The sequence below is a fragment of the Anabas testudineus genome, chromosome 24 (assembly GCF_900324465.2).
Source record: "Anabas testudineus chromosome 24, fAnaTes1.2, whole genome shotgun sequence".
Taxonomy (NCBI): domain Eukaryota; kingdom Metazoa; phylum Chordata; class Actinopteri; order Anabantiformes; family Anabantidae; genus Anabas; species Anabas testudineus.
The window spans coordinates 14905841-14927464 of NC_046632.1; the positions used below are offsets into that span (position 1 = coordinate 14905841).

General features: G+C 38.2%; 1 protein-coding gene and 1 long non-coding RNA gene across 3 annotated transcripts in view; one reads left to right on the forward strand and one right to left on the reverse strand.

Annotated features, from left to right (window-relative positions):
* LOC113149420 overlaps positions 1-3739 on the forward strand; it is a 45025-nt gene extending 41286 nt beyond the window's left edge. Inside the window, exon 3 of the long non-coding RNA XR_003297578.1 lies at positions 3611-3739. This is a non-coding gene — a long non-coding RNA (uncharacterized LOC113149420). The remainder of the gene's footprint in view (positions 1-3610) is intronic.
* Positions 1-21624, reverse strand: part of LOC113149415 (exostosin-1) — a 169987-nt gene that overhangs the window by 14208 nt on the left and 134155 nt on the right. For both annotated transcript variants that reach the window (XM_026341531.1, XM_026341530.1), the window contains 5 exons: positions 18764-18871; positions 12746-12865; positions 8631-8763; positions 3734-3852; positions 3361-3456 (listed from right to left, as the gene is read on the reverse strand). In XM_026341531.1, the coding sequence (XP_026197316.1) occupies positions 3361-3456; positions 3734-3852; positions 8631-8763; positions 12746-12865; positions 18764-18871 (576 nt within the window). The remainder of the gene's footprint in view (positions 1-3360; positions 3457-3733; positions 3853-8630; positions 8764-12745; positions 12866-18763; positions 18872-21624) is intronic.

The window sequence follows — 21624 nt, forward strand, 5'->3', positions numbered from 1 at the left end:
TTAAAACCCTTGATTCAACTGGATGGTTATTTTGGAGGCAGTAGTATTGTACTATTAGCACAGTTGAACTGTACTGTATTGTATAGAAACTATTCTAGCTAAATGTGGTAATATAATAAAATACTAAAAACACCTGTCAGTATAATGCAGTACAATTCAACAGTAGCATCCTAAATTATGACAAAGTTGAATCAAAAACTGACTATTTCAATTTTCAAAGAGTTTTGTATCCAGTACTTTTGGTTCCAGCTCGCCCACTGAGTTATAGCTGCATTAGGCTGATTTTTAGATGGAGTAATAGTATTAATAGGAATAGTTATTTAATGTCAAATGAGTTATTTCTAGTCCTGAATCCAAAGAGCAGAAATATCAACCGACTCTTCTAACAGTGCAGCATGTGTGTATTTTTAAGCCGTTGTTTGGTTTTAGGCCCTTTTTGCTGTTTTGACTGACTCTCACTGCTCCGACCAACCTCATTTCCTGTAGCAATAATCTCAATGTAGGCAGTAAAAGTTAGCTGGTGAATGCTAATGTTCGTCAGTGTCTGTTAGATGTGTAACTTTAAAAGCAAAAAATAATCTTTTACTATATAGTTTTAGTTTTCTTTACATTTCTTTAATGACACCAAACTAATAAATAAACTAAATATTTTCTCATTTAGCCAATGACTGAACGAAACAAAGAAAATGTTCCCGTCTAATAGAGATGAAAGACTCAGCTGTTCTTATTGGTTTTTACATACCTGACCTTTTACCTGTTGATTTCTGTGCTCCTTTGGTGTAATTTATATGCATAGCTAAGGAGTCAGGATCAGTGTAGAAGATTAGCAGATCAATATAAAACTCAGAGTGTTAGGGAAGACAGAAAAGTGATTGATGAAGGTAAGATGTAGTAAACATATTGGAGGGATGTCCACTGATAGGTGCTCCCTGCGTGCCCAAGATCTTACTACTAATATACAGAATTTGGAGATTAGGACTTTAAGATTTGTCAACAACTTGCTTTATTATTGATGTCTTGTCATGTTCATGCCTCTCAAATGCCTAACTGGAAAGGTTGAACCAGAGAAACAACTCAAGATACATTCAGCCTTAAAGAAGATGTAAAGAAAATTGTAAAAAAGTGAACTAAACAATTGTGTGTCGCATTTCACTTCACTGCTTCATTTTAATGTCTTAGACCTTAATGTTGTTAGTAAAGACATCTGTCTGTGAAACATACTTCAGATTCAAAGCAACCATCCTACTGAATATTTAAATGATAGTCAATACTATTACAACATTAATTAACATTAATTAAGCTAATTCATTTTCACAACCTATAACTAAAATCTGAAAACGAGCCGAGCAGGAGAGACTGATTGTTGTTGTGACCCGATGTTTCACCTGATGTTTACTTGATCCAAATAATGGTGGTCCTGATTCACAGCTATGAATTTAATCATCTCTAAATACTGATTTAATGCACATGAAGTTGACCTGGGTCTCTGTCATTACTGTGCCACCATCAGCTGAGAGGACAGAGTCATGTGAAAGCACATTAACACAGACAGAATTAACATTAACTAACCACAGCTGATATAATCTACTCCCAGTGAAATTGGTCATTTTGAACTGTAAAAGCGATGGTTAGTGTGCAACACTGGTCTTTGCTGGTGCTAAATTCGTTTTATTTAAGACTTCTGTAACAGTTAATGTAAAAGTACATATTATAACTATAATATAGTATTTTTGGGAGAAAACTCTTTGTGAATGTGCTTGAACTGATGCAAAGGTCATAAACCACTGAAGGCAATCAGAGCATAGACTTCCAGGATAGAGAGAGGAAGTAAAAGCTTGCTGATGAAGTGTTTCTACTCAGCATTAAAGACTAGATAGATGCATATCCAGCAGTAAATTACTCTGCTGCTGCGCTCTGCTGAGGCAAATGGTAAACTTTCAGTGTGTATGTGCTGTTTTTGTTATAGTGGGAACAAACACTGCGAGCACTTGGAAGGTAAAACACTGAAGAGCATCTGTCTGGGCTGCATGATAATAAACCACATGACTAATTATGAAACCATGGAAATGTGTTCTAGTGTCACCAGTGGAGACTTTGTGCTTGTATTTTAAGGTTTGAGGCAAATTCATGAAAACAAACAGAAGCAATGAGATGACAAAGGATCCGAATCAGAAAAAGGGAGGTGGACGTGTGGAGTGATCAGCGAGAAAATGAGGATGTGATCGAGTGTATTTTCAGGAAAAAACTCCTGAGACAATTTCCCCCTCTTTTATGAAATACCACGTAACAGTTGTAAGTTCATATGTAAGAACATGAAAACAGAATATTACCGAATTACACAGCAAATGAGAACAATTCCAACAAAGTCACACTCACGGCTTGACTTTAACGACTGACAATAAAAAACGGTGTAGCGTCAACCTCACATCGTCTGTCTATTTAAACTTGAAATAGCACTGTATCAGAATTTAATTTACACAGGAAATAACATTATCCAATACACTGCACGACACTTGTCCCCCAGCTCACTCTGCAGCTGTTAACACACACAGAGGACAGTTGTTCACACCGTATTACAATAAAGTGTTCAGAGTCATTTTATAATATACTAAAACATGCCAGGATTTGCTGAAGTTTAAGTTCTATACTTACTTCTACTCAAGTTTTACTAGAAGTGTAGAACGTTGTGAATCTAATAAAGATTATGTAAAAACATAAATAATGTCTTATGAACAGTGTGAGCAGTAGAATTAGTGTGAAACCTGGATTACAATGAAGATTTGTTAAAAATGTTTTATGTGATTATTTTATCAAAGTATCAGCAATATTTAAAGAGCTTCAATAATTCGTATTGGATACTTCATCATCCATCATGTCCACATACAAATGATCAAAGCCTGGGGATTTTATTCCATATTTAGTCCATAAGAGCGTCATGAAAAGTGAAAAATGAATCTAAAATAAATGACCTAAATGAGATTCAACTAAAACCAAATTGATTATTCCTGTCAAAATGGATCCATTTCAGCCGTACTACTCAGATTTAGGTCTAATCTGATTCCTGTAAACCACAGTTCTAGTGTTTGGATGACACCCAGCTGACCCTGCTCTTGATGGATCTGTAAACCATTCCTCTTATGTGTCTTTAAGTGCATCGTTTCCATTTTCTTTTCAGTGTCTTCTACAAAATAACTAGAAGCCAAGAGGTTGATGTTTTCATTTCTGGTGTAGGCTGCCTACAAATTACTGCCAAATACCTTTGAGCAATGCAGTTTTATAAAAGGGGAGATAAATGTCTTCACTCCTTAGCAGCAAAGTGTCTTTTAATACATAATGGATGCAAAAACCAGCAGCTGTTACCTTGGTCTGTCCTTCAATGACAGCGAGAGGCACGCTGGTGGAGGGCCACTTGTTCCTGGGAGGTAAAGGCTTGTCGCAGTTCCATAAAACCACAATCTGTGTGAGAAAAGCACAGGGAGCTAATGTTATACAAGCATCAACATGTTACACACAAGTTTCTGAAGAGGTTATTGAACAGTAGTGATTAAAGTCACGAAATATTGGTCTTTTTTTCCTGATGTTATCATGACATCTTTTTTTTTTTCTACAGTGACCTTAAACAGTGTTGCAGTAGAAGAATCCCAACAAACTCAACAACCTAAAGGTATGAAAAGAAAAGGAAGAGGGGGAAACGGTACACCGATTGGCAGGAAGGTATGGGCACACTTCCCACCTGTGCACACAACTTGGACTTGGCTACAGCGATGATGAGCTTCACCACAGGGGAGATCTGGGACTGCAGAGGAGTTACTGTATGGATCACAGCTGTGAACTGCTGTGATGGGCTCTTACCTGAAAACAAACACACACACACACACACACACACATTTCAGATACAGTTATTATGGCTAAAATGCGTTCAGGTTTTTTTTTTTTTAACAGTGACTTGTGCAGATGTAGCTCTCCATAAAGCTCCATCATGGTTAACTGGACATCGAGTTCTCTATGCCGCACTGTCATCCATCTTTCTGACAGGATATATACCCCTGGTTCACATGACTGAGCATGAGTAAACATGTCTAATCCAAGAGTGCACCGTTTGCTTTGAATGTCTCTTTCAGTGAAATGTAAGCGATGCTGATTTGTTCCTATAATGAGTAATTCTATTTTCTACAAGCCCACAACGAACCAGCTCTCATTAGACTGTTGTATTTTACTGAGGCAAACAAATGATCCAAACAAGACCAAAAGAAAAGTCAAGGAGCAGAACCAAAGTTTAAATTACAGCCTCGATAAATTAGCGGCAGCGTACAGTACAGTGACTAAATAGAGTCGAGGAATTGATTCCTCCTTCAGCAGCTCACGCCAAATTAATGCATCAACATTATGAATCACTGGCTTCTACCATTGATTTTTTTAAATAAATGAATCTATTCACATTATAAGTTTGGGAATAATGAGCAGATATACAGACTGTACAACACAAACGTTACATGACGTTTAACAACACTGTGCTTACATATTTACATGCACATTAATATCTGGATTACACCGACCAGCCACAACAGTAAAAGCACCTGGTGGATTTAATGTTGCACTCCACTGTACCCTAGCTAGTTAACAACTTGGTCTGTGTGCTGTTTGTTGAGGAGCAGGTGGATTACTGTGGGCTTATCACAACTTTTCTGCAGAAAACAGCAGCCTGCTACTTCTTGAAATGGGAGACTGAACCAAAACAACAAAACCAAAACAATAACCTTATGTGCTCAAACCTGCAGGAAGGCGTGCTCTACACAAGCAATCTTAATAGGAGTTCAAGCTGACATATCAGCTCTAGTGTGCCGTCTTCAATTCAATTTTATTTGTATAGCGCCAAATCACAACAGAAGTCATCTCAAGGCACTTTACAGTTTAAGACCTCAGAAAATATACCTGTATACAGAATTACATTTTCAATTTATAACAACACAGCTTATAGTAAGGTCAACCCCCACAACACCCTTCAGACCTTTACAGTTCCAGAAAAGGAATAAGAATAATGATTCCAGCTATAACCAACAGAATAAGACTGAATGTGGCTGTGTGTAAAAAATAAGATGTTTACATAAAAAAAAATTAACAAGGAAATGTTTGCTGAGGGGTCTACAGTCATTACACACAGTCATTTGAAACTGCTGATTTACAACATAGATTAAAAGTTAGACACCGCTTTGTGAGAATCTCAAATTATTTAAACTGGGGGATGATATGGGAACATACTCCGACACATGATATTCAGAAAAAGGCCAGGACTGCAGGCACATCGCATGCCAAGTGCTGGGTAGGTATGGGAATAGGGGAATAAGCATCCTCATGGATAAGTGGAGCCAGAGTGCTCTTTAGTGTTGCTCTATCCATCTCTCTGACACCGAGCCCCCTGACCAGCCATCTCAGGTGGGCCTAGCGGTATTTATGGAAGCACAAGGGGGTCAAAGAAACAGGCGTGGTCCTTCTGTCTCTAATGTATTTTCTTGGAAAGGACTCCAACCCCTTGATTTTTAATAATCTATATGGAGTTATTTTATTACCCAAATGTTTGCAGACCAATTAGAAATAAGGTGGCTTTAGCGTGATAAAATAATTGATGGCAGTACGTCACAATTTTGCTAAGTGTCCTACACAACAGCTCATTTTTAAATGTGCCTCTTGCACAGTAAGACACAAAACTGTAAAAGTGGCCTACTGACCTGTAAAACAAATGGCAGACACATAGTGGATCAGCAAATAAGAATTAATGTTTACAAAGGACAATACACCGCAACCACAGATAGATGTGTAGGCCAATAACATTTCTGCAGACAAATGATAGAATTTAGCTTTGGCAGATAATATCATTGCTCCATGCCTACATATGTGCGTCAGGAGCAAATCAGTCCCACTATCTATTCCTTTACATGCGGCATGTAAAAGACAAAGAAGCTAATTAAACACTGGAGGTAGAGATGTGTTAGTTTTCTCAGCATGCACAACAAAATGTTCAAAACCATTCAGGTTTGGCCTTGGAAATGTCAAGAGGTTTTTAAACATGCTGCAGTGGATATGAATGTATCCATATGTAATTTAAATGCAAGGCATTTTGTGTGTTTTGATGTAAACAGGGAAGGTTGGAGCAAAAGAAAGTGAGTTAAAAGAGTCTTTGTTAAAGTTGGAACCTGCTCCAGGTTCAACCACCAGATAAGGGGGTCCAACTTCACAGAGCCCTAAACGAATAGTGCTTGTCTGATATCTATGACATGCACGGTGGAGTATGTGTTACGTGTTAATAATAATTTATACTAACAAGGAAACTGCTGGTTTCTAAACACAGCTCACCCCTGGTAGACTTTAAGTAATTTACTTTGTGATCATGACCGTCTGAATCTCACCCTGCACCAACACTAATGATGCACTGCAGGAGCTGCACGGAGCAATCAGTGAGCAACAGACTGCTCATCCAGATGCTTTCTTCATTATCACAGTAGACTTTAAATACACAAACCCAAAGTTATCCCATAATTTCACCAACATGTCAAGTTTACCACCTGAGGAGAAAACACATTTGACCAGGCCTACGCTAACATGAAACAAGCACACAGAGCTCCGCTCCACTACCACCTTGGAAACTCAGACCATCTGTCTGCATACAAAGCTCTGCTAACACAGACCAAACCAGTCAGGGAATGCATTTAGAAGACTACACAGAAACTGTAACTGAATACATGATCACATGGTCACAATAGCCATCATCGTACGGGCCAACCAGAAGCCACTGAAGTACAAGTACTGTTGAGAGCCCAGAGTGGTGCATTCAAATGAGGGGGACAGAACTTCTGAGGGCAGCAAGGGGAAACCTGTCTTGCAGCATCGGGAAGGAAAAGCACCAGCATGCTGAGAAAATCCACCTCTCCAGCTGCGACAGTAGGTGCCTATAGAAAAGCCTGTAATGATAACACCTCTCTCTTCTACAACTATTTCACATCAAGTCCACCGGATCTGACAAAATCCCCCATAGAACGTGATTCTGGTCGCATCCCTGAGAGAAAACAAAGGACAACCGATCAGCGTTCTGACGGACGGTTCTTTAACACCTCTTTGAACCAACCGCCCTAAAGGCCACCACCTTAATTACAGTTTGCATATGGGACAAACTAATACACTGAAACATAATATTACATGTTTACCCCGTTTTTATGCTGTGCTGCTGTGTAAGACCTAAACAGAATTTGGGACACTGCACTCTAAATACAGCGGCATGACAGAACAGAAATCCTCCTTATTTAAAACATGACTGCTAGTGTCCCATTTTAATCAGTCCCAGTCTTCATCCACTGTGCAGCCATGTCCTGGTCTTGTGCCAGCTGTAAAACATTGTTGGCTGACTACATGGTGAGAGCTGCCAGCATATGTTTTTCTTCAAATCAAGAAACACGCTGTAAAGTAAAAACACACATGCACCTACACATAAGACACAAACAACTGACATGCTCTTTTGTTTAGTGCCCAATTTAGTTTGACATTTTAGGCAAGTATGGCTGCTTGTTTATGACAATTATTCAATCAGCCATTTGTTAAGTTGAAATATTAAGTTGTAAAACACTAAAATACTTTTATAACAAACATTGATGCACGCAATTCATTTAATTGTTCACAATCATGACATTAGATTAATTTTATTAAACGCCTGACAGGCCAAAGAGCTGTTGTCAACTAAACACATGCATGAACATTTCATGTTTTCCATATTTTTGCTTTTATAGCTCAAAGGAGAGACGATAGCAAGAAGAACTTTACAACTTTTTACAAACTAAACTAAAGCTGTAACTTGAGCCATCAAATCCGGATATTCTTTCAGCTCCTGAGGCCACTGCGTCTGAGCTCCAAGTCCAACTTTTTCAAACTACCAGGCAGAAGTTGCATATGCTTTGCCATCAAAAGTTATGGGAAGGTAGCAGAGTGAGACCACTGTACACACTGCATTGACAACAAGTTATTCCCCAAGAGCAGCATTGGATATGGCAGCAGCTAAAATTGTGATTTACTGCAGTGGCATAAACCAAATTTCTCCATCTTTCCTTCTATCCGTCAGTCCCTCCCTTCTTTCTTCCTTCTAACCCTTGTGCCCTCAATTCCTCAGAGAAAGACAAACATCGATCTGAGTTGAGTCAGTCTATTGAGAATCACTCAGGTCTGCATGCATAACTATACACACCCACATATATGTATACACACACTAGGCCAGGGTCTCTTTACTCGTTGCCTGCAGCTTATGTAGCAGAAGTTTGCTTACTCTTACTTATGTGTGCAGTTCTAAATGACCAGCTTTGGTTTCTCATGTCTTTTATGTGCCTCCAGCAACAGCTTCCTGGCGGACTCATGTTGGCAGACAGCTTAATTGGATTAATTTAAAGAACCTGGAACATGCATTGTTGAAATAAGATAACAGCAAGTTTTATCCATATTACCAGATAATCTGAGGGTGAATAGAAACATTTTAAAATCAAATGTTAAGTTGTGGGTGTGGGCGACAAAAATACTGTAAATTAGTTAATGTTGTAGTTAATGAAACAAAAGCACTGACTGATAACTCTCTATTTGATGGCATCTCCACTTACCCAGTATGCCATAGTAAAAAGGGAACAGGGCAGGGTCAGTAGAGTACTGGGGAAGTGCATAGAGACCACCAGGTAGGGAATTCCACAACAGCTGGTTTCTGGACACATGGGAGTCCACGCGGTCCTGGATGATCTGTAGATTGAAGCAAAGTGAGGAGAGGGAAATGAGAGCATACTGAGAGAAAGAGAAATAATACATTAAAGAATTTAGGTCAAAATTAAGATGAATAAAGTAACAATAACTTAAATAAAATAAGTAAACTGAACAACTTGAGAAATAAAATAAGAGACAAAGGTTTATATATATTAGACAACTCCAATGTCATCAAATAAAAGACCCCCTTTACACTACAACAGCAGTGTCACAAGGAAGCTTTCCCTCTTTTTTAAAGCTACATGGTTTTGTATGTTTAGCCTATTGCTCCAGACACAGTCCAACATTACTTGAACTCCCTCACTTGAGGCAGCAGCTTGCTCCCAACATGAGCAGTCCATTAGTTATTTAGCTAAATTTCTCCTTCTGGCTTGTTACCGAAGGTCAAGTTATTGAGTTGAGCGTCGTGAGTGCGAGCAAAGTCTGGGGACATTTGAGAAAACCCAACAACAGGATCTCAACTTGCTGCTGGGAGCGTGATACACAAAGGTCTAAAGTACAGCAACAAGGCTGTAAGTTGTTTACTGTAACTACACTGTAGTGATAATTAATATGTAGTCATAAAATGATAGAGAGATGCTTTAAAACATTACAGTTCAGTAGTGTGGTGAAATGCAAGAGTTAAATAAATAGCCAAATAGTTTTAAAATATAGATTGTGTATATTTCTTGGAAACATAAGAACTCATGCAGCAAAGATTAAAGTAAAAGTTGGTGTATTATTCTTCCAATTAATCAATGCATCATATTTGCCAATACATGCAGCTGAGTAGAACGCTAAATATCCCCATCTGAATTGCTGAGCACAAGAGAAATGCACCACTTATGTACAAGCACCTAAATGTGAATGGCAGCTGTGGAGATCTACAATGACAAACATAAATTTAGAGCGACACAAACATAAACTGCATTTCTCAGGAATGAAATGTGACTGACACCCTCCGCAGCAGGGGATGAACATGCAGCTTGTTGTCTCACAACCTGAATGAAAGGTCTCCCCACACATACTGAGCAGGAGTCATCTTTGTTGTGAGAGAAGCTCACAAACATTATTCTGATTTCCTCTGTTCTTCCTGTAATTTAATTCTTTTTCTCACCGCTTCAGGAGTCTGAGTAAGCCCAGCAGATGTTCTAAATGTGTGAGGGCTTTATTTTACCTGGCACCACTGGAGTGTTTTTACACAACAAATGAATACTTTAACGAGTTAGCATGAAGTAAGTGTACACATAAGTGTGTGAATGCTGGCATTATATCTGAAGTATTAAGCTTTTCAATAAAACATTTCTGTTTTTAGGCTGTAGAGTGACTGGATTTACATCTACACTGGAACCTTGAAGTGTTATCTCCAGTGTTTAAATTTAAATATATTAGTTAAATAATTATGTGTACTTTATTTAAAAGGTATTGGAAGGAAGCCTCATTTTATTCATGTTTCACATTTAATGTATTAAAAATAAAATTGGTACAAAATCACATTTTCATCTTTTTTTTCTTCCGTCTACTGATCTTTATAAAATTGGTTCAGCGCTTAAAGCCAGCTCACAACACACACACTTTCTGACACCAGCTGTCAGGCTCGCAGTATGTGGAACACTACAGTTATCAACAACGCCTCATTTCACTCGTTTAGCCTGGTGCCATGCTGGCTCTGGGTTTTTAGCACATCTGGCCACCAGTATATGTCTGTCAATGGGCTTCTGTCTAATTTCATACCCTGCTAGCCCTGGGCGATTGGTGGAGTCACTGAGGTCTTATTTTGGCTGAGATTTTAATAATAAAATGCTGCAATTTAAGAAATATTCACATTATTAAGATGCACAGATGAAGTGAAAATAAATTATACAGTCAAGATTCACAGTCTTTTCAGAGGATGGAGCCACATTTTTCCCAGCACATGACAGTCCTCATGTATTTTATTTTTTGTAAGACACCTTTAGGTTGTATAGTCACTAGTTCTAGTAATGTATTATTATTATTATTGTGTAAACAACTATGTAAAACAGTCCTTCAATAAAGTAACCCTTGTCAGTTTTAGTTCAGATTGTCTCAGAGAGGTGTTGATGGAACATTATGGTCATTTAGGAATAATGGTTTCTGCATTGTTGATATGTAGAAGTGTTTCTGAGAGTCACTATGTCATAATTTCTTTGGGAATCTGATCCTGTATAAACTGGATTTAAGTCCTGGGGTGAGGATGATGACAGAAAGTGATGGCAGGGCAAACAATAATGTCTGCCATCAGACAGATCGTGTTACTGAAGCTTTTGTGATGATGACTATGATGCTGCTGATGATTATTATGTTCTGTGTCTGTATTCATAGATGCTGCAGCGAGCAAATAGTCCCTGAGGACCGAATCAAGGCTGCGAGGAAGTAAAATAACAACAACAGAGAATAAAATGAGATGAGGAAGGCTCCGATACTCCAATGAGACATGTTCATCTTCTGCACTTCAGCTAGCTAGGTCTTTTAATGAGCTGGCCTGTAGCTTTCTAGTCTTGAGAGCAGGCATATACTCCCACGCACACACTGCAGCTTCTGTAACCTGAGGGATAGACAGTACGGGCGTCCTTCACACTGCCTCTCGCCATCACACTGTGTAGATTTCAGCCATCTAAATCTTTGGAGTACAGTTTAAATGTATTCTTTGTCAAAGTTTATTGAATACAGATAGTTATGTGCAAACATTTCCTACTTCTTGATATTCAAGGAGTTCCATTTCATTAAATACTGTATAATTACCAATAGATCTACATGAATAATTAATAAATAAAATGAAAACAGCTGGCAGCAGTTGGTGGAGATCAAGACCCAGGTGAAAGACAGGTGAATATGACAGTGGTGCTCTGAGTCTGCTGGATGTGTAAATGAACAACTGCTTGTCAACATGTTTGGTATATAAACTTTATGAGAGGTAGTAATAGGTAACAGCTTTGTTCACTCAACTTAAATGTCCAAAAAGAGCCAGTTAAGCTGCTTTAAACTTTATAGTTTATGTCCTGAATGTAAAGATTGCAGTCTAATTAATCTGAGAACATATGATTCATCACATTACAGTGCAGCTACAACCTTCACAGCTTTGGTGTTAAATTGTATTTGAGAAGAGAACTATTAAAAATAGTATGTTTTCAGGTATTTTTCACTTAAGATGCTGAAAGTTGCTTAGAAAATGCAGTTTTGTACATAGCTACAGATGTAATGCAGTTACCAGCTGCTCCATCAAACTCATCCAGATGATCCAAAATGCAGCAGCACGTTTCATTTTTGATCAAAAAGAACCTGTTACACCACTTTTCAGATCTCTGCAGCTGCTGCATAAGGTTCAAAGCCCTGACCGTTACCCACAAAGTGGTCAACTCAGCAGCACCGGCCTACCTGAACTCCCTCATCCTGGTCTACAATCCCTCCCGGTCACTGTGCTCTGCAAGCAAACAGCGTCTTGTGGTCCCAGCACCTCACCTCTAAAGATCCCAGGTAAAACCTTTCAGCTCTGTGGTTCTATGATGGTAGAACGACCTGTCCACCTCTGCACGCTCAGCTGCCTCAATCTCTACTTTCAAAAACTTTCTGAAAACAGAACTCTCCTTGACTTAGATATTTGCTTTGTACCTCACCTGTAAGTTGCTTTCGATAAAAGCGTCTGACAAACTAAATGTAAAACGTACTTTTAAGGTGTCACTGAGCAAAACAAAGTGGAGTCAGACTTTAATATTTGTAATTATTAATTTAATATGTTTAATAAGTTAAATTTGTTAAGACTGCTTGTTTTAGTCTAATTTCTGAGTGGAAATCACCAACATGAAGCAGAATATTGCTGGAAATAAACTGACAGCTGGAGACACATTTCTGTTACAAGTTCGATGTTTTGCCTGCGGCAACAAACTATGTAGAACAAGACATAGCTGTTTGATTAAATGAAGCTCTCCTGACAAGAATAAATTGAAAACTCAAAAAAACTTACCTCCAGAGTAGTTAAGACGATTTTGGCTACAGAAGAAAAGTAGGCGTCCCAGAGGAACTGAGTCTGCTGGCGGAGAGCCAAGATCCTGTCACGGCCCACAGACCGGGTAATGGAGGGAACCTGGAGGGAGAGCAGAGGAAGAACAGTAAGCAAGAGGACAAAGATGACAGTGAGACAGATTAAGTTAGATTTTAAACAATGCTGAGTGAAGAGATGAGAATTGGTGCGTTGAAAAAAGTAAAGTCAGGGCGACAGGTGGAGGGAGCATGGGTAATTTTGTGGACGTGCAGAAAAGATTAGAGGAAATGCTTCAATCCACACATCTTCCTCTGTCCATCAACAAACTTACCCCGAGGACTGTGTCGTAACTAAATATAACTTTTAATTTTTGGCAAGTAAGAGATTGGGATTAACTGCTTTAGAGTAGGACTGTTTTTTTATTATTTAATTCATCAATTAGTCGATAAATTGTCTGAAATCAGACAGAATAACAAAATAAATTTCATTTACAGTGTCTCATAAGTCTTTTTGTCTTTTGGTTTGATAAAGGACTTAAATGATTAACCTACTATAAATCCTTAGTCAATAATTTCAGCACTACGAAGTGGATCAATTGAGAAGTCATATCATGTTATTATCAGTGAGTCTTTTTCATCTCTGCAGTGTTAAAGCCACGTACCAGAAATGTATTCATGGTTATTCTTTTTTTCCCCTTTGAAGAAACATCACGTGACAACAAATCATCAGGCTGTGTTTTACTGCGTCAACATGTTTGTCTTCTTTTAAAATAGTTTTTCCACGACAATGTACTAACACACACTGCACCTGCTAGGGGCCCCTGAAACACACTGTTCCTGATGCACCAGAGACGAGCCGAGGTCCCAGCTCACATTGTCATGGAAGACAGGAGCAGCTGGCTTGTGGCTTTCAGCAATAACATGCTCGGAGAAAGGCAATGAAATGATGAAATCAAGGGAGACGAGGATCCTGCCAATCTGACCAGGGAGCTAAACATCTGAATGTGCCAGGAAGATGGAGCAGAAAAACAAAGCACCGTCTTGATGAGGTCAGACATGTGACTGCCCCGCTCAGCCTGACAATGAAGCTGGAAAGAGAATAAGCAGCCATGAAGCCAGCGTTGGTAAAAAGCCTCATCGGACATCTAGAGGAGGTGGTAGGTTTAGATCCCAAGACAGTTCTGGTGTTTGACTTAAAGCTAAAGTGCCAATCTGCTGGACTTAAAGCTGCTGTGCTCTAAAACAGCGATGGTGCTAATATTAGTTTACAATCCTCAGCTTCCGAAGAATTTCCTCTTAGAGTTTTGCTATTAGACAAGTATGTCGGCGTTTGTTTGTACATGTAAAACAAGAACAGAATAAAGAATTAAACAAAGCAAACATAAAAATCGGCTTCAGAATATTGTGAAAAATCTGAATCTGAAGAAAAAAAAAATTAGATATGACGAACAAATGTAGAATGGATTATGTACTGTGTAAAATAAGCATATTGTAACAAGGCAGCTACAAACAAACAACATCTCATGATGTTTTTACATTTAATAATAAAGCATAATTAACATGAAACTAAATTTCATTGCATTTTATCCATCCTTTACTTATTTCCTAAGTTTCCCTGCTTTACCGGAGTAAAAAGAAAAAACAGCCTCATCAGACTCATTCATTTAAATAAGACCACTGCACTGATAATGTGCTCGGGACTGAAAATGTTAGGGTGTATAAGGTCAATAATAAAAATAATATTTATAACTGGGCTTGAAAACTTACAGTATGTAACTGATTGATCATTTTAGACCTCCTGATTTTATCTGCTGTGTCACCAGTACATGAAACAGTCACAGGTTGTGACAGTGACAAGCAAAGTGATGAGAAAATCACAAGAACAATTTAAATGAACTATTTATGGACTATTATCCTGCTAACTAGGTATAAAATCAATGATTGTCTAAAGTACAGTTTATTCTAAACCTCAGCTGTACCCACATATTAGTAATACTGATATTTTAACTATTTAATTGTACAAGATCCACTGTAAACGTCAGTTTAATTTCAGGAAACTGAAAATGAATACAAACTCTCATATCCAGCAGGGTGGTTGTGCTGCTGTTGACGTCACGGGATCCGCCGACAGCAGAGCAAGCTTTAATTGTTCAGCTCTCTGAGGTGGAATATAAACACCACCAATCAAATCAGCTCAATTCTCTTCCCCTCGATTGACACTAATAGTGTTTATGTTTCTCAGCAGGGACATTACGTGTGTGTGTTGTTCATGTCTTCTCTCCACAGGGGGAAAGAGACTCTACATATTAAACAGTCAGGTATTGCAGTTCTCAGTGATGTAATTGAAAGTAATGAGATTCAACTCTCTCAGCAGGTGTTATAGCTCTGATGTGCTGAAGAATGAGTCTCTGCGTAAGTGTGTGGGGAAAAAAAAGACAGAAAGACAACAGGGGCAAACGTTCAGAATCTGTTTACCAACCAGAAACATGTTCATGTTTATTATATTTTCATTACACTGTACAGATGCTGTCACTTGGACCAAATAATGAAATTGTTTCTGGGTATTTTGACGCCTTTAATGACGATTTAAGGTGTTTAGTTGACACTTTCGTTCTGGAAACTGATTTCATTGCTGTCACCTTGCCAGCTGTTTTAGTGCTGCAGGAGACAAATTAGGCAGCTTCAAGGTGTCCTCCAAGTCTAAGAAGCTTTGTTTGAGAAAGAGAATAACCTGTTAGCAAATATTTTTAATACTGCACCAATGAGCCTGCTCTCAACAATTAGTGCTTTATGCAAAATGTGTCAATAATTCACGTGTTTTTTTTTTTCTTTTAAGTAAACAGTGAAGTGACAAGTGGAGTGATTAACATTGATTATCTCTGTACGCCGCCTGTCAGTGAGTGGGAAAGAACAGTGAACAGTCAGTTCTTAAAGATGTGTTGGAAACAGGAAAGTGATCTAAACGACAAACTGCAATGGTTAGCGCCTGACAACCAATGTACGACAGCCAGCTTCATGGCAGCTCACCTGATCCAATCCCACAGTACTACTGCAGCTCAGACTAGTCAGAGTACATGTACTGATCCCTGTCCACTGCCAAAACCACCTACAATGAGCAGGTGAGAGTCAGAACCGGTTCATGGAGCCACGGAAAAAGTTTTTTTGACATCGTGTAGATGGCTGTGTGTGCATCACTTCAGGGTAAGAAGAGGTGGTGCCAGGATCCGAGGTGGGAAGAAGTTTCCTTGTTCTGCTTGGAAGCTCTTCAGATCTCAGTCTAACCGAGCATCTGTGGGATGTGCTCGAAAAAACAAGTCTGATCCATGAGGGCTCCAACTCGAGTCTTACAGGACTTAAAGGATAGAGAGCTGAAGAAGTCTTTACTTGGATGGGTCAGGGTTTTGAAGAAGACCTACACAACATTATGCAGATGGTTCTAAAATCGAGACTAGTGAACAAAAAAAGTCCTCCAGCTTGAACAGTTAGCTAAAGTATGAACTTTTGTCCAATCTACAGTAAAAACCCCCAAGATTTGTATTGAAATCTTACGGTACCTTAAACTATAAATATACAACCTAAACTTCTGGCCTTTTCTTTCAATCAAAGTGACTTCCTGTTGGGAAAGTGACCGTCAGGGAGTGAAAATGTAGATGTCAGGGTTAAAGTTGGAACATGAGAAGGTGTGGAGGTTAAAGTGTGCGAGCTTAAATGATATATGTTCAATTAATTATTCATTACAAAGTAAAACGTGCTCTGCAGTCATCTTGTGTTTAACTGTATCACATTGGATTTGTGTTCACAAATATGTTTTATTCTGAAAGCCTTGGAATTATTTGTTTTTAATCCTTGCCTCTATATTTGTATTAATTATTTATATTTCTGCATCAAGATTCAGCAAATTGATGGAAACAAGCCTGTTTTGTCCAACCTCTCTAATAAATGTGAACACCCTCAGTATTTACCCTGTCAACACATAATACTTGCTGCACACAGATTATTTTAAGTAACAATTTGCACGCTTTTAGATGGATGGTTTTGTTTTGCTGAAGGGAAAAAACCACACAACAGAACCTCTAATAACATTAGTGCCTCACTGTGGGTCTCAGTGATGTTTAATAATAAAATGCATGTTTTATTTCATTAAAAGCCAAGTTTGTAGTTGTTTTTTTCTGCTATTATTCTGAAAAATTGAATTATCATCACTAGGTGCTGAAAGAGGCTGATAGAGGAACAGGGACACATTAATTAAAGGCAGACACATACCGTCTACAACTGCAAACACACACACACACCTGTGTTGTTGTCCAGGTGGTGATGTAGGTCATGAAGGTTGCACGCAGTAATACAGCGAGTAATTACAGAATGTAAATATCACAGGCTCTGCCTGCTGCTGTAATTAAAAGGAACAGAAGGTGATTCAATTGTAGAATAATCCCTCCTGTATAAAAATAGTTCCTGGCGGAGCGGTGAGTGACTGCGAATATCACAGCTGTCAGAATAAAATAAAATTTATTAAAAACCACGACTGAAATTAGACCCACCCCCTTCTCTGGATGTCCACACATCAGTTGTGTGTTGACAGGTTCCACTTCTGTGTTTGGCCCAGTTTAGAAAAAATAACAAGTATTTTCATCGTATCATGTGGTTTTAGTGTCGAAGTGTTTAGATAGCGTGCCATAAAGAAACTATTAGACAAAGAATTTTCTCTTACATGTCATGACCAGAAACAATCGGCTTCGTCTTTCTGATAATGATGACAGATACTGTGCAGCTAAAATTTTAACTTGTCCAAAGCCGCTTCTGTACATTCTGATATGCATAAAGTCGTCTATCAAATAAATGCCCACTGCTTTAGGTAATAATCAAATGATTTTTAACCAATCATGTAAGTAGATTGTGAAAATAGCATTTGGCAGTTTCTTCTCACCTCCTCCGAATAAACACATCAGCATTTGCTTAAAAGGTGTTAAAATACAAATCAAACTAATGAAACAGAGAACAGCAGCCTACTGAAACACACATCTGCATAGCTTCTCCTAATCTATGTGGTTTACTTGTGTGTTTGAATCAGCCTCAGCTGGACTTTTGTGATTGCCCAGAGGGATCGGCAGCCAGAGATGATAATTATAACTGGGAAGATGTTGACATTTCATCACCCAGAAACTGAGTTAGCCCTCACTGAAAGGGCACATTTTATGGTTTGATGCTTTATGCTGTACAGTGTGAGGAAGGTTTGTCCACTTCAGCCAGGTAGTGAGCTGAAGTTGAGTCTTAGCCTGTTGTGTAAATATAGATTTTGGAGTTTCATACCTGCACGGGTACAGCTGTGTTACACCACCTTAATCACACTTTTTAATTGTCTGAGAACTAAGAAAACTAATTGTTGCAGTTTTGCAGGTGGAATATTTTCCCATTCCTGCTAGATACAAGATTTCAGCTGATTCTTCTCTTCATACTCTTTCTATAGGAGATGGATCTGGAGTGCAGACAGACCAGTTAAGTAGAAGCACTCTGCGCCTATAAAGCCATGCTGTCATAGCACCTGCAGAAACATGCCTGGTACTGTCCTGCTGAAATATCCACAGACTTCCTGGGGAAAGATGGGGGCTCGATGGCAGCATACGTCTCTCTAAAATCCCAATATACGCCTCTGTGGCAATGCAACCTACACACATATGCAAGTCAAAAATGCAGTGGGCACAGATGCACCCCCATATCATCAGACACTGGCTTTTGCACCTTTCACTGATAACAGTGAGGATGATCTTTTTTTGGCTGTAGAATCCATTTTTTCCTGGAGTTTCCTGGAGCCCAAATCTGAATCTTGTCACAGTATTATGTATTGTGGATGGTGTAAGACCCCAAATCTTTGCAATCTTGTGTTAAGAAATTTTCTTTTAGAACAGATTGACAACTGTCCCACAAACGGTGAGTCACGACCCATCTTTGTTTGCAAATTCTAAGCTATTGGTATCTTTTCATTTTCTAGTTCATCTCGTACCTGTAACAGCAGTCTCTCGTCTCCGATGATGGCGGCTTTCTTCCAGTCGATCACTTCAGAGAAGGGAAGCTCCCAGCCGTTACTCAGAATAACTGGGATACAGGCTGCCTGTGAGGACAGACAGGTACAAGAAAAATCAAGAATCAGGATGTTGTAGAGGGGGAATGGAGGTGATATTGGCCAGTAAATTAACTAAAACTTTACTGATCATGAAGCTGCTGATAACTAATAAATGAGAACCACTTCAAAAAACCTATTTTAGGAATTGAACAGCATTAATTATATTTCTTCTATTCAGAAATGTTCTCTTCAGTTAGTTGGTCATTAGTTAATCATACGGTTAGAGTAGAAATAGAGGTAACATAAGATGGAAGTGATCAAATAAAATACCTTAAAATGTACTTGTAAGTAGTACTAGCATGGATAAATCTATGATTGATAGGTGACAAATTATTTTGAGGATTTATTGCAGAGAAAACTAAAACTTGTATGTTTCAGTGTTTTAGCCTGGAAATTAAATTAAATTTTATGCCACTGTTATTTAAACCGTGCACAGACTGTGTAACGTTTCCTCTCAAAAGGCTGTTTTACCTCCAAAAAGAAATCATGAAAATGTTGTTTGAGAAAAATTCCAGTAACCCAAAGTCTAACCAAAAGTTGAAAGCACAGTGCTGCGAGGGATCTTTTACCAAGAGATTTATCCTCTAAGGTATTTCCTGTCCATTGAGTCTTTCAAAGTGTTCCAAGCTGGAGTTTTTTTGCAGAAACAAATGGACTTGCCAAAAAGATTAAGAAAAAAAAAGCATATTTATTTATTTTCCCTGTATGCATCGATATTTAGAAGATTTATTTATGTGACTTAATTCATCACGAGCCATTTTCATTTCCCACAGGAGCTCTCTGTTCTGCTGTAAACTCATTTTCTGATGAGGCTCTTAAAACTGTTCATCATTTGTTGGTAATGGATGGGAGCTGATCGTATACTCCGCTCCATGATTAAATTGTATTTAAAGTGAAAATATTCTATTCCTTTCGCTTCACATGTTTTATGTGTCATCCAAAAGCTTGTGGTGTAGTAGTAGTAATATTAATATAATCCCAGGTTGAATTATATCATAAATTTAACTCAGTTTAGAATTAGCCTTTTTTTTTCTTTAAATCTAAGAAAGCAGGTGTTATTGAACATACTGGATAAACTCCCACAATGCTTTGGATGGATGAATGGTAAAAACTGAATATAGTTACAGTAGCTAGAAGTATGCGAACATTTAGGAATTTCATGGTTTATTATTATTATAATAAGAGTCTTTATTGAGAACAACCATTAAGTGTGATTGTAACGAGTATGTGAACCCTTTGAATAATGACCTAAAAAAAGCTAATTGGAGTCAGGTGTTAGGACGATTATTTTGAGGCTGTGGACTAGAGTTACATCGACTGACAGAAAACACTTTTTGACCTTGCTTATGTGAGTTATTGCACAAGCAGGGTGTTTATGGCAGGACACCACAAAGGTGTTTACTAAAAAGAACATTGCTGCATGCCTGAAGTTTTCCAAAGAGCACACTGACACTCCACAGCTGTTTTGGCAAAATGTTTTGTGGATTGATGAAACTATATTTAACTAGAACACACAGCACTACGTTTGGTGTTAAAAGACACCATCATCATCAAAAATCCCAACTGTAAAGTATGATGGAGGAAACATCATGATTTGGGCCTGCTTGCAAACTGAAACTGAGACAAAGTCCACAACACAATGGCTTCAGAAAAACAAAATCTGCCTATTGGAGTGTTTAAGTCAGAGCCAGACCTTAAACCGAATAGATATGCTATGACAGCGCTAAAGCAGTCCTGCAGGGAGAAAGGGCTAAAAGTTGGTGTCCCAACAAGTAATTTAATCCAAGGGTTCACATATTTTTTCCACTATCACGATGACGTTTTTATGGTTATATCAAAATATTATATATATATATATAAATAAATGAATGTATATTCGTATGATTTTATTGCAAGCAGCTATGACTCATCAGAGCTAATCTTCGTCAAGGCTTGAATCCAGGGTTCATTGTCTTCACTTTATTATTAAATGCTTTGATTTGTGCATGTAGCCTGAGAAAGTGAAATGGTGACAGAGACAGAGACTGGAGAAAAAAGAATTCAGTAAGTCTGGTATTTTCATTTAAAGTTCAAGTTCGACTGGATTCTCAATCAAGTGAAGACCAGAGATTAAAGGAGATTCACAAAATGCAGAGTGCATGATCAGTGACCTGTCTACGCAAATTCTCATTGACTTGATTAGTTTGGCTTTGAGAGATGACTTTATTTTTCCTGGCTGCCATCCTCTTACATGTCTCTTTGTTTTTCTCTCAGAATTTTGATGATAAGTGCAGTTTTATACAAGGACCTGTTTTTTCTTCTGCTCTTTCTTTTCTGACCTCTGACAAACAGGCCTCACTAAAAAGCCATTAAAATAATTGTAAGGCATTAAAAATTAAGAGTATAAAACATTTTTCTATTCTTTTGTGTATCTGACAAAAGACAATATCCTAGATTTTCTCAGGTCACCTCATTATTTAGTAACAGTAACTCTAATGGGCAAATTAACATTGTACAATCTGGTGTTGGTATTATTTTGTATTATTTTATAGTATTGTTTTATTTGCCTGATTGCAAACATTAGAGCAATGAGTGGTTTTAATGTTGTAGTAGACAGGACTGTGTATAGGAAAATGTAATACTGGTGATCATCAACAGGTGTCAGAACACACAGTGCATCTCAGCACATCTCTGTCCCTGGAGCTGAGAAAAAATAAATATATTAGGAACTCTAAAATATTCAGGACATAAATAAGTCCCTC